The sequence below is a fragment of the Delphinapterus leucas genome, chromosome X, assembly GCF_059928025.1.
Source record: "Delphinapterus leucas isolate spDelLeu-1000000601 "Yukka" chromosome X, BTC_Dleu_Yukka2, whole genome shotgun sequence".
NCBI lineage: Eukaryota > Metazoa > Chordata > Mammalia > Artiodactyla > Monodontidae > Delphinapterus > Delphinapterus leucas.
The window spans coordinates 44,296,130-44,309,644 of record NC_143150.1 but is presented as its reverse complement, the minus strand read 5'-3'; the positions used below and the strand labels follow the sequence as shown (position 1 = coordinate 44,309,644).

The 13,515-nt window shown below is 40.6% G+C and overlaps 1 protein-coding gene across 6 annotated transcripts in view; it reads left to right on the top strand.

The window, feature by feature from the left end:
• ARMCX5 (armadillo repeat containing X-linked 5) overlaps positions 1 to 13,515 on the top strand; it is a 149,686-nt gene that overhangs the window by 14,569 nt on the left and 121,602 nt on the right. For 4 of the 6 annotated variants that reach the window (XM_089904256.1, XM_089904258.1, XM_089904257.1 and 1 more), the window contains one exon: positions 2,685 to 13,515. This exon is cut by the window's right edge and continues 27,307 nt beyond it. The exons of the other annotated variants lie outside the window; for them this stretch is intronic. In XM_089904256.1, coding sequence (XP_089760382.1) covers positions 2,685 to 2,789 — 105 coding nt within the window. In that variant the 3' untranslated portion in view covers positions 2,790 to 13,515. The remainder of the gene's footprint in view (positions 1 to 2,684) is intronic. 6 annotated transcript variants of the gene reach the window in all.

The window sequence follows — 13,515 nt, the reverse complement described above, 5'->3', positions numbered from 1 at the left end:
TAAAGGAACATGCTGCCTGGGAGATGCAAGGGGGAGATACTCCTGAGAGCAGGGAGCCTCTTTTCACCAAGGACTGACTCTGGAACTGTGTGAGGAGCTACTGGATTCTGTTGTAACTTGGACAGTGCCCTATAAAGAGCCCTTAACTGACCAACAAAGAGCTGCTTGGCTTGTGGATGGCAGTTCCATGGTGAACAGACAATATCTTGGAAATGTTTGGAAAGTCACCACTCTGATTGAAGAAGGTAAAAACAGATCACCCTGGTGTGCTGAATTCCATGCTGTTTTCCTAGCAGTGGTGGAAGAATTGAGCAATGGCAAAAGCCCTTATGTTTGGGTTTTTACCTACACATGGACAGTAGCCCATGGCCTGGCCATATGGTCAGGTAGTTAGGCAATGGAAAACTGGACTGTTAAAGGGATGGCCTTAATAGGGCACAGCCTCATGGAAATCACTGGGAATTTAAGGGGTACATTAAAGTAGGACATGTTGATGCCCATCAGAAGAACCCCCTTCCAAGGTTCAGAAGGTGATTGGAACCACTAAGTGGACATTTTGGTATGCTTCCTTGATGTGGCCACCTGGGTCCATGAAATGAGTGGACTTGGGGGAGTTAGTTGCAGCAGTGCAAAGATGGACCAAATCTAGACATATTTCTCTTGCACCCTCTGAGGCAATGCCAGTAAGAACTGTTCTGTATGCCAGCAAAAGAGACAGATTGCAGATGGCTATGTGGCAGATTCCTTGGGGGTTTTGGGGAGGCCCTGATTAGAGCTGACAAGTCAGACTAATGCTTGTAGCCCTGGGAGGCTACAAATGAGTCCTGACAGGAATATAGGAAAAGACATTGACTCTGCACTGGGCTTTGCCTACCCAGTGGTAGATGCAAATGCTCAAAAGTACTATAACAAAAGATATTGCACAAATTTGGACGGTTGAGAATCATTTCTTTAGACCAAGGAACAAACACACTTTACGTCACATGATGTCCAGCAGTGGTCAGAAAAATAACCTCTTTAGAGTCATAGTTTGATAGAGAATTGGAATGGGCAGTTAAAATATTGGCTGTCTAAAATGGTGGGTGGTGGGGAATAAAGGCATGAAGGGCTGGCCTACATGCCTTCACGAGTATGTGCTCACAGTCAAGCTGAACATGAGTGGGGCTAAAAGAGTATCCCCACAGGATAGATTTCTGTTTTTCTGGTGGATCAGGGGAAGAGGGGGTGGGGAAAATGTTGGTATTCTGTCTTCTCCGTATCACCTCAACTTTTTCTTTTCCCCACCACTTGATACAATGGTCACAGGACCAGGGCTGCAACTACAAGGGCATGAAACAGGGATGATTCCTAAGCAAGAAACTATTTACTTTTATGTCAGAATTCCTAAGGGCCTGTTGGGGCAGGATATGCCTTCACCCAATCTGGGAAAATTAGGATTAACAGTGAATGCAGCTATATTGCCTGGTGATAAAGATAGCTCACCTGTGTAACTTCTGCACCTGTGTTACCTTACCTTATCTGACTAGAAGTGAGCTGAGGGGGTGGGACTTGCTAGACTAGTATTGCTGCCTGCCATCTAGACCAGTACAGTGACTGAACCTAATGTCCTTTCCAAAGATGGAAAAGTTTGGGTGTAAGTGGAGAGAATGAAAAATAGTAGCTGTGGGTTAGAAAATGAATAAATGGGTTATGTAATGAGAGAAATCCAGTATTACATCAACATCTCAAAAGAGGCCCAGAGCAAAAGATGATATTGCCTCTCGGCTAAATTATACTAGATCACTGAAAGGGTGAAGCCATATATTGCTGGGATCACTCCTGCTTTTGGAAACTGACAAGATTGAATAGAAGCCTGCAAACCTGAGTGGCCTTGCCCTGGGAGACATTTTCATAAGATTTCATAATGGACTCAATAATTATTAGTGATTGAATGAGATTCTAGTAATGTGCCATATCTTTTGACATTTTTTATTGTTTTGCTATAAGGGATCTGTGTTCAAAGACCAAGAGGTGGACTGCAATATTGTGATTTATAAGAAATATATTTTGTCATTAAGATGATCAAAATAGGGCTTCCCTGGTGGCGCAGTTGATGAGAGTCCGCCTGCCGATGCAGGGGACACAGGTTCATGCCTCGGTCCGGGAGGATCCCACATGCCGCGGAGCAGCTGGGCCCGTGAGCCATGGCCGCTGAGCCTGCGCATCCGGAGCCTGTGCTCCGCAACGGGAGAGGCTGCAACAGTGAGAGGCCTGCGTACCGCAAAAAAAAAAAAAAGATGATCAAAATATATTTATCGTATATATTTGGTCTCCATTCACGGTGCCTGGCTCACAGCTCCCAAAACCCTTGGAATTTCCTGAGTGATAAGGCAATTGGAGCATCTTTTGTTATAATATTTGGTCTCTGTCCTCAGTTCCTAAAATCCACTTTAGAGCCATTAAGATGAAATGGGTGTCTAATCAGACTTTTTGCCCATTTTTTTAAATGGGTATTTGTTTTCCTGTTGTTTAGTTTTAAGAATTCCTTGTATATTTTGGATATCAGTCCTTTATTATATATGTATTTTGCAGAGATTTATTCCCAGTCTCTGGCTTGGTTTTTCATTATCTTAAAAAAATATTTTTCAGGGAGCAGAGGTTTTTAATTTTAATAAAGTCCTACTTAAGAGGTTTTTCTTTCATAGATCATGCTTTTGGTGTTTAAGGACTCATTGCCAGAAGTGATGTTAGCAACATGGCCAAATACGACATTCCTCGAACATATGCCCCGTTCAACAGTAACAATTTAGCATCCATCTACAAACAAAAGTGCCTTTGTGAAAGCTGTGGGATCCAACACCATATGCCACAGGACCCGGAAGGAGTCTCACCCACTCGTGCCTCAGGTAATACACATACAGATCTCAGTCCTGGCTGCGGACCCTGCAGTGGCCCATGTGCTGGTCCCAGTCCCTCTCAGCCATGGTCTGGGAGCCCCTGAAGAACACTGTCAATCACCTACGGATGAGACAATCACCCATGGACAAGAAAGCCTTTATGGAATTCTAGGTTTCCAGCAGAGAAGGTCCAGCATGCTGTTGGAGGAAACAAACATATATATAATATATATATTTGAGTTTGGATGCGTTGGAGAGGGAAGGAGTAACATTTTGACTTTACCTGCACCACCCCTCCCCCAAGCAATACCCCTCAGTTCCAAGAGACACTTTCTTGGCCAGTGAATTCTCCTGCAGGGATGGGGGGAGGAGTGAAAGTGTGTTAAGGAGTGCCTGGCTTTCCCAGCTGTGTGGGACACGGCCAAGAGGCCCATTTCTCTCTCATCCCATTCAGAGTACCGAGTCATCAGCTGCATGACTGGGAGTGGGAAGAGGCTGAGAGAGTGACATATAGGACTCTTGGAGGGCACTAATGGGACATAGATCCTACTAACTGCTTCACAGACTCTATCAAGAAGCCAGCCCACAAGCCACTTGGGACATCTCACATGTGGATCCCTACAACTGTCCCACTGGCACCCCCAGAACCCTGATTGCCTCACCCCCACAAACCTCCACCCTGTGGCCCACTCTGTGTTCTCAAAGGCAGCAAGAGCAATCTCTGGTAGATGGCTTGTGAGCATGCACAGAAGGCTAACCTGAATGTGAGAGCCATGGAGAGGCCACAAATTTGGCCTCTTTAGCTTTAGCTCTGCCCTTGGGAAAGCAAAAGGGAGGCTGTCAACACCCAGTCTGGTGCATTGCAAGATTGAGAGAAGTATACAAATTTATGAATTCTGCCACAAGCAGGAGTAAGAAGTGAGAAGCAGTCATATCCATAAAAGGTCTGTGAAAGCCTTAGAATCCCTAGCAGGACTGAAGGAATGTATTTCTCTCCTTAAGTTAGTAAAGACTGAAGGAGTTGACTACGACTTTAAATGCAAAGGGTGCAATGCAAGACTTCAAGGAACAAGAAAAATCAAGGAAATTTGACACCAACAAAGGAAACATGACATCACCAAAGTAAGGAGGTTGAATCCGTAAACAAAAATCTCATAAAGAAAAGCCCAGGACCATGTAGTTTCCCGGGTGAATTCTACCAAACATTTAAAAAAGAATTAATGCAAGTCCTTCTCAAACTCTTCCCCAAAATGGAAGAGGATGAAACATTCTCAAACTCAAGGCTTGCATTACCCTTATACCAAAGTCAGACAAGGACACCACGAAAAGATGTTTTCAGTTTTTCAGTATTGAGAACGATGTTGGCTGTGCTTTTGTCATATATGGCCTTGATTATGTTGAGGTAAGTTCCCTGCACACCTATTTCTGGAGGGTTTTTATAAAAAATGGGTGTGGAATTTTCTCAAAAGCTTTTTCTGCATCTATTATCATATGGATTTTATCCTTCAGTTTGTTAATATGGTGTATCACATTGATTTATTTGCATATATTGAAGAATCCTTGCATTCCTGGGATAAACCCTACTTGATCATGGTGTATGATCCTTTTAATGTGCGGCTGGATTCTGTTTGCTGGTATTTTGTTCAGGATTTTTGCATCTAAGTTCATCAGTGATATTGGTCTATAGTTTTCTTTCTTTTTGACATCTTGTCTGGTTTTGGTATCAGGGTGATGGTGGACTCATAGAATGAGTTTGGGAGTGTTCCTCCCTCTGCTATATTTTGCAAGAGTTTGAGAAGGATAGATGTTAGCACTTCTCTAAATGTTTGATAGAATTAGCCTGTGAAGCCATCTGGTCCTGGGCTTTTGTTTGTTGGAAGATTTTTAGCCACAGTTTCAGTGCTTGTGATTGGTCTGTTTATATTTTCTATTCCTTCCTGGTTCAGTGTCGGAAGGATGTGCTTTTCTAAGAATGTGTCCATTTCTTCCAGGTTGTCCATTTTATTGGCATATAGTTGCTTGGAGTAATCTCTCATGATCCTTTGTATTTCTGCAGTGTCAGTTGTTACTTCTCCTTTTTCATTTCTAATTCTATTGATTTCAGTCATCTCCCTTTTTTTCCTGATGAGTCTGGCTAATGGTTTATCAATTTTGTTTATCTTCTAAAAGAACCAGCTTTAAGTTTTATTGATCTTTGCTATTGTTTCCTTCACTTCTTTATTTTTTAAAATCTTTATTGGAGTATAATTGCTTTACAATGGTGTGTTAGTTTCTGCTTTATAACAAAATGAATCAATTATAAATATACATGTCCCCAAATCTCTTCCCTCTTGTGTCTCCCTCCCTCCCACCCTCCCTATCCCACCCAACTAGGTGGTCACAAAGCACTGAGCTGATCTCCCTGTGCTATGCGGCTGCTTCCCACTAGCTATCTATTTTACGTTTGGTAGTGTATATATGTCCATGCCACTCTCTCACTTTGTCCTAGCTTACCCTTACTCCTCCCCATATCCTCAAGTCCATTCTCTAGTAGGTCTGTGTCTTTATTCCCGTCTTGCCCCTAGGTTTTTCATGACCTTTTTTTTTTTTAGATTCCATATATATGTGTTAGCATATGGTATTTGTTTTTCTCTTTCTGACTTACTTTACTCTGTATGACAGACTCTAGGTCCATCCACCTCACTACAAATAACTCAATTTTGTTTCTTTTTATGGCTGAGTAATATTCCATTATATATATCTGCCACATCTTCTTTATCCAGTCATCTGTTGATGGACACTTAGGTTGCTTCCATGGCCTGGCTATTGTAAATAGAGCTGCAATGAACATTGTGGTACATGACTCTTTTTGAATTATGGTTTTCTCAGGGTATATGCCCAGTAGTGGGATTGCTGGGTCGTATGGTAGTTCTATTTTTAGTTTTATAAGGAACATACATACTGTTCTCCATAGTGGCTGTATCAATTTACATTCCCAGCAACAGTGCAAGAAGTTTCCCTTTTCTCCACACCCTCTCCAGGGTTTATTGTTTGTAGAGTTTTTGAAGATGGCCATTCCGACTGGTGTGAGATGATATCTCACTGTAGTTTTTATTTGCATTTCTCTAATGATTAATGATGTTGAGCATCCTTTCATGTGTTTGTTGGCAATCTGTATATCTTCTTTGGAGAAATGTCTGTTTAGGTCTTCTGCCCATTTTTGGATTGGATTGTTTTTTTTTTCTGATATTGAGCAGCATGAGCTTCTTGTCAGTTTTGGAGATTAATCCTTTGTCAGTTGCTTCATTTGCAAATATTTTTTCCCATTCTGTGGGTAGTCTTTTCATCTTGTTTATGGTTTCCTTTGCTGTGCAAAAGCTCTTAAGTTTCATTAGGTCCCATTTGTTCATTTTTGTTTTTATTTCCATTTCTCTAGGAGGTGAATCATAAAGAATCTTGCTGTGATTTATGTCATAGAGTGTTCTGCCTATGTTTTCCTTTAAGAGTTTGATAGTGTCTGGCCTTACATTTAGGTCTTTAATCCATTTTGAGCTTATTTTTGTGTATGGTGTTAGTGAGTGTTCTAATTTTATTCTTTTATGTGTAGCTGTCCATTTTCCCAGCACCACTTATTGAAGAGGCTGTCTTTTCTCCACTGTATATTCTTGCCTCCTTTATCAAAGATAAGGTGACCATATGTGCGTGGGTTTATCTCTGGGCTTTCTATTCTGTTCCATTGATCTATATTTCTGTTTTTGTGCCAGTACCATACTGTCTTGATTACTATAGCTTTGTAGTATAGTCTGAAGTCAGGGAAACTGATTCCTCCAGCTCCGTTTTTCTTTCTCAAGATTTATTTGGCTATTCAGGGTCTTTTGTGTTTCCATGCAAATTGTGAAATTTTCTGTTCTAGTTCTGTGAAAAATGCCAGTGGTAGTTTGATAGGGCTGCATTGAATCTGTTGTTTGCTCTGGGTAGTAGAGTCATTTTCACAATGTTGGTTCTTCCAATCCAAGAGCATGGTATATCTCTCCTGCTGTTTGTATCACCTTTAATTTCTTTCATCAGTGTCTTATAGTTTTCTGCATACAGGTCTTTTGTCTCCTTAGGTAGGTTTATTCCTAGGTATTTTACTCTTTTTGTTGCAGTGGTAAATGGGAGTGTCTCCTTAATTTCTCTTTCAGATTTTTCATCATTAGTGTATAGGAATGTAAGAGATTTCTTTGCATTAGGTTTGTATCCTGCTACTTTACCAAATTCATTGATTGGCTCTAGTAGTTTTCTCGTAGCATCTTTAGGATTCTCTATATAGTATCATGTCATTTGCAAACAGTGACAGCTTTACTTCTTCTTTTATGGTTTGGATTCGTTTTATTTTTTTTCTTCTCTGATTGCTGTGGCTAAAACTTTCGAACATATATTGAATAATAGTGGTGAGAGTGGGCAACCTTATCTTGTTCCTGATCTTAGTGGAAATGCTTTCAGTTTTTCACCATTGAGGACGATGTTGGCTGTGGATTTGTCATATATGGCCTTTATTATGTTGAAGAAGTTTCCCTCTATGCCTACATTCTGGAGGGTTTTTTTCATAAATGGGTGTTGAATTTTGTCAAAAGCTTTCTCTGCATCTATTGAGATGATCATATGGTTTTTCACCTTCAGTTTGTTAATATGGCGTGTCACATTGATTGATTTGCATATATTGAAGAATGCTTGCATTCCTGGAATAAACCCCACTTGATCATGGTGTATGATCCTTTTAATGTGCTGTTACATTCTGTTAGCTAGTATTTTGTTGAGGATTTTTGTATCTATGTTCATCAGTGATATTAGCCTGTAATTTTCTTTCTTTGTGACATCTTTGTCTGGTTTTGGTATCAGGGTGATTGTGGCCTCGTAGAATGTGTATGGGAGTGTTCCTCCCTCTCCTATATTTTGGAAGAGTTTGAGAAAGATAGGTGTTAGCTCTTCTCTAAATGTTTGATAGAATTTTCCTGTGAAGCCATCTGGTCCTGGGTTTTTGTTTGTTGGAAGATTTTTAATCACAGTTTCAATTTCAGTGCCTGTGATTGGGCTGTTCATATTTTCTATTTCTTCCTGGTTCAGTTTCGGAAGGCTGTGCATTTCTAAGAATTTGACCATTTCTTCCAGGTTGTTCATTTTATTGGCATAGTGTTTCTTGTAGTAATCTCTCATGATCCTTTATATTTCTGCAGTGTCAGTTGTTACTTCTCCTTTTTCATTTCTAATTCTATTGATTTGAGTCTTCTTCCTTTTTTTCTTGATGAGTCTGGCTAATGGTTTATCAATTTTGTTTATCTTCTCAAAGAACCAGCTTTTAGTTTTATTGATCTTTGCTATCGTTTCCTTTATTTCTGATCTGACCTTTATGATTTCTTTCCTCCTGCTAACTTTGGGGCTTTTTTGTTCTTTTTTCTCTAATGTCTTTTGGTGTAAGGTTAGGTTGTTTACTTGAGATGTTTCTTGTTCCTTAAAGTAGGATTGTATTGCTATAAACTTCCCTCTTAGAACTACTTTTGCAGCATCCCATAGGTTTTGAGTCATCGTGTATTCATTGTCATTTGTTTCTAGGTATATATTGATCTCCTCTTTGATTTCTTCAGTGATCTCTTGGTTATCAAGTAGTATATTCTTTAGCCTCCATATGATTGTATTTTTTACAGATTTTTTTCTGTAATTGATATTTAGTCTCATATGTTGTGGTCGGAAAAGATACTTGATGCGATTTCAGTTTTCTTAAATTTTACAAGTCTTGAGAATATTCCATGAGCACTTGAGAAGAATGTGTATTCTGCTGTTTTTGGATGGAATGTCCTAGAAATATCAATTAAGACCATCTTGTTTAATGTATCATTTAAAGCTTGTGTTTCCCTATGTATTTTCATTTTGGACAATCTGTCCCTTGGTGAAATTGGGGTGTTAAACTCCCCTACTATGATTGTGTTACTGTTGATTGCCCCTTTTATGGCTGTTAGTATTTGCCTTATGTACTGAGGTGCTCCTATGTTGGGTGCATAAATATTTACAATTGTTATATATTCTTCTTGGATTGATCCCTTGATCATTATGTAGTGTCCTTCTTTGTCTCTTGTAATAGGCTTTGTTTGAAAGTCTTACGTCTAATATGAGAATTGCTACTCCAGCTTTCTTTTGGTTTCCATTTGCCTGGAATATCTGTTTCCATTCCCTCACTTTCAGTCTGTATGTGTCCCTAGGTCTGAGGTGGGTCTCTTGTAGACAGCATATATACGGGTCTTGTTTTTGTATCAATTCAGCCAGTCTATGTCTTTTCGTTGGATCATTTAATCCATTTACATTTAAGGTAATTATCAATATGTATGTTCTTATTACCATTTTCTTAATTTTTTTCGGTTGTTATTGCAGGTGTTTTCCTTCTCTTGTGATTTGTGCCTAGAGAAGTTCCTTTAGCATGTGTTGTAAAGCTGGTTTGTTGTTGCTGAATTCACTTTTCTTTTGCTTGTCTATAAAGGTTTTAATTTCTCCGTCAAATCTGAATGAGATGCTTGCTGGGCAGAGTAATCTTGGTTGTAGGTTTTTCTCCTTCATCTCTTTAAATATGTCCTGCCACTCCCTTCTGGCTTGCAGAGATTCTGCTGGAACATCGGCTGTTAACCTTATGGGGATTCCCTTGTTTGTTATTTGTTGTTTTTCCCTTGCTGCTTTTAATATTTTTTTCTTTGTATTTAATTTTTGATAGTTTGATTAATATGTGTCTTGGCGTGTTTCTCCTTGAATTTATCCTGTATGGGACTCTGTGCTTCCTGGACTTGATTAACTATTTCCTTTCCCATATTAGGGAATTTATCAACTATAATCTCTTCAAATATTTTCTCAGTCCCTTTCTTTTTCTCTTCTTCTTCTGGGACCCCTATAATTCGAATGTTGGTGTGTTTAATGTTGTCCCAGAGGTCTCTAAGTCTGTCCTCTATTCTCTTCATTCTTTTTTCTTTATTCTGCTCTGCAGTAGTTATTTCCTCTATTTTATCTTCCAGGTCACTTATCTGTTCTTCTGCCTCTTCTGCTATTGATTCCTTCTAGAGAATTTTAGTTTCATTTATTGTGTTGTTCATCATTGTTTGTTTGCTCTTTCGTTCTTCTAGGACCTTGTTAAAGGTTTCTTGTATTTTCTCCATTCTTTTTCCAAGATATGGGATCACCTTTACTATCATTACTCTGAATTCTTTTTCAGGTAGCCTGCATATTTCCTCTTCATTTGTTAGGTCTTGTGGGGTTTTGCCTTGCTCCTTCATCTGCTGTGTGTTTCTCTGTCTTCTCATTTTATTTAACTTACTCTATTTGGTGTCTCCTTTTCGTAGGCTGCAGGTTCATAGTTCCCATTGTTTTTGGTGTCTGTCCCCAGTGGCTAAGGTTGGTTCATTGGGTTGTGTAGGCTTCCTGGTGGAGGGGACTAGTGCCTGTGTTCTGGTGGTTGAGGCTGGAGTTGTCTTTCTGGTGGGCAGGTCCACGTCTGGTGGTGTGTTTTGGGGTGTCTGTGGCCTTATTATGATTTTAGGCAGCCTCTCTGCTAATGAATATCATTGTGTTCCTGTCTCGCTAGTTGTTTTGCTTCGGGTGTCCAACACTATAGCTTGCTGTTCGTTGAGTGGAATTGTGTCTTGGCATTGAGATGGAGATCTCTGCGAGATTTTCGCCATTTGATATTACATGGAGCTGGGAGGCCTCAGGTGTACCAATGTCCTGAACTCGGCTATCCCGCCTCAGAGGCACAGGCCTGACACCTGGCCGGAGCACCAAGAGCCTGTCATCCACACGTCTCAGAATAAAAGGGAGAAAAAAAGAAGGAAACAACGAATATGATAAAATAAATAAAGTTATTATAATAAAAAATAATTATTAAATTTTTTTCTAAAGTAATAAAAAAAAAGACAAAGAAGAGAACAACCAAACCAAAAAACAATTCCACCAATGACAACAACTGCTAAAATCTATACTAGAAAAAGAAAAAAAAAGGACAGAAAGAATCCTAGGAAAAATGGTAAAAGCAAAGCTATACAGACAAAATCACACACAGGAGCATACACATACACACTCACAGAAAGAGAAACAGGGAAATATATGTATATATATATATATATATATATATATATATATATATATATATATCGTTCCTCCCAAAATCCACCTCCTCAATTTGGGATGATTTGTTGTCTATTCAGGTATTACACAGATGCATTGTACATCAAGTTGATTGTGAAGATTTAATCCGCTGCTCCTGAGGCTGCTGGGAGAGATCTCCCTTTCTCTTGTTTGTTCGCACAGCTCCTGGGGTTCAGCTTTGTATTAGGCCCTGCCTCTGCATGTAGCTTGCCTGAGGGCCTCTGTTCTTTACTCAGATAGGACGGGGTTAAAGTAGCAGCTGATTCGACAGCTGTGGCTCACTCAGGCCCACTCAGGCCGGTGGGAGGGAGGGGTACAGAGTTCAGGGCGAGCCTGCGGCAGAGGCCAGTGAGACGTTGCCCCAGCCTGAGGCGCACTGTGTGTTCTCCCGGGGAAGCTGTCCCCGGATCACGGGACCCTGCCAGTGGCAGGCTGCACAGGCTCCTGGGACGGGAGGTGTGGATAGTGACCTGTGCTTACACACAGGCTTCTTGGTGGCTGCAGCAGCAGCCTTAGCGTCTCATGCCTGTCTCTGGGGTCTGTGCTGATAGCCGGGGCTCACGCCCGTCTCTGGAGCTTCTTTAAGTGGTGCTCTTAATCCCCTCTCCTCGCGCACCAGGAAATAAAGAGGCAAGAAAAAGTCTCTTTCCTCTTCTGCACTGCCAGACCTTTACACGGACTCCCTCCCGCCTAGCTGTGGTGCACTAGCCCTCTTCAGGTTGTGTTCATGCAGCCAATCCCAGTCCTCTCCCTGGCAACCGACCAAAGCCCGAGCCTCAGCTCCCAGCCCCCACCCATCCCGGCAGGTGAGCAGACAAACCTTTCGGGATGGTGAGTGCTGGTCGGCAGTGATCCTCTGTGCGGGGATCTCTCCGCTTTGTCCTTTGAACCCCTGTTGCTGCGCTCTCCTCCATGCCTCTGAAGCTTCCCCCCTCGCCACCCGCAGTCTCCACCTGTGAAGGGGCTTCCTACTGTGTGGAAACGTTTCCTCCTTCACAACTCCCTCTCAGAGGTGCAGGTCCTGTCCCTATTCTTTTGTCTCTGTTTTTTCTTTTTTCTTTTGCCCTACCCAGGTATCTGGGGAGTTTCTTTCCTTTTGGGAGGTCTGAGGTCTTCTGCCAGCATTCAGTAGGTGTCCTGTAAGAGTTGTTCCACTTGTAGATGTATTTCTGATGTATTTGTGGGGAGAAAGTTGATCTCCACGTCTTACTCTTCCGCCATCTTGAAGCTCCACCCCTGTATCTAGGTATTTTTTGGTTTCCTCTTTGATATCTTCAGTGATCTGTTGGTTATTAAGTAGTGTATTGTTTAGCCCCCATGTGTTTATATTTTTTACAGACTTTTTCCTGTAATTGATATCTAGTCTCATAGCGTTGTGGTCGTGAAAGACACTTGATACGATTTCAATTTTCTTAAATTTCCTAAGGCCTGATTTGTGACCCAAGATATGATCTATCGTGGAGAATGTTCCATGAGCCCTTGAGAAGAAAGTGTATTCTGTTGTTTTTGGATGGAATGTCCTATAAATATCAATTAAGTCCACCTTGTTAAATGTATCATTTAAATCTTGCGTTTCTTTATTTATTTTCATTTTGGATGATCTGTCCGTTGCTGAAACTGGGGTGTTAAAGTCCCCTATTATGATTGTGTTACTGTTGATTTCCCCTTTTATGGCTGTTAGCATTTGCCTTATGTATTGAGGTGCTCCTATGTTGGGTGCATAAATATTTACAATTGTTATATTTTCTTCTAGGAATGATCCTTGATCATTATGTAGTGTCCTTCTTTGTCTCTTGTAATAGTCTTCATTTTAAAGTCTATTTTGTCTGATATGAGAATTGCTACTCCAGCTTTCTTTTAATTTCCATTTGCATGGAATATCTTTTTCCATCCCCCCACTTTCAGTCTGTGTGTGTCCCTAGGTCTGAAGTGGGTCTCTTGTAGACAGCATATATACAGGTCTTGTTTTTGTGTCCATTCAGCCAGTCTGTGTCTTTTGGTTGGAACATTTAATCTATTTACATTTAAGGTGATTATCGATACGTATGTTCTTATTACCATATTCTTAATTGTTTTGGGTTTGTTATTGTAGGTCTTTTCCTTCTCTGTGTTTCCTGCCTAGAGAAGTTCCTTTAGCATTTGTTGTATAGCTGGTTTGGTGGTGCTGAATTCTCTTAGCTTTCACTTGTCTGTATAGGTTTTAAATTCTCCATCAAATCTGTATGAGATCCTTGCTGGGTAGAGTAATCCTGGTTGTAGGTTTTTCCCTTTCATCACTTTAAATATGTCCTGCCACTCCCATCTGGCTTGCAGAGTTTCTGCTGTAAGATCAACTGTTAACCTTATGGGGATTTCCTTGTATGTTATTTGTTGTTTTTCTCTTGCTGCTTTTAATATTTGTTCTTTGTATTTAATTTTTGATAGTTTGATTAATATGTGTCTTGGCGTGTTTCTCCTTGGATTTATCCTGTATGGGACTCTCTGCGCTTCCTGGACTTAA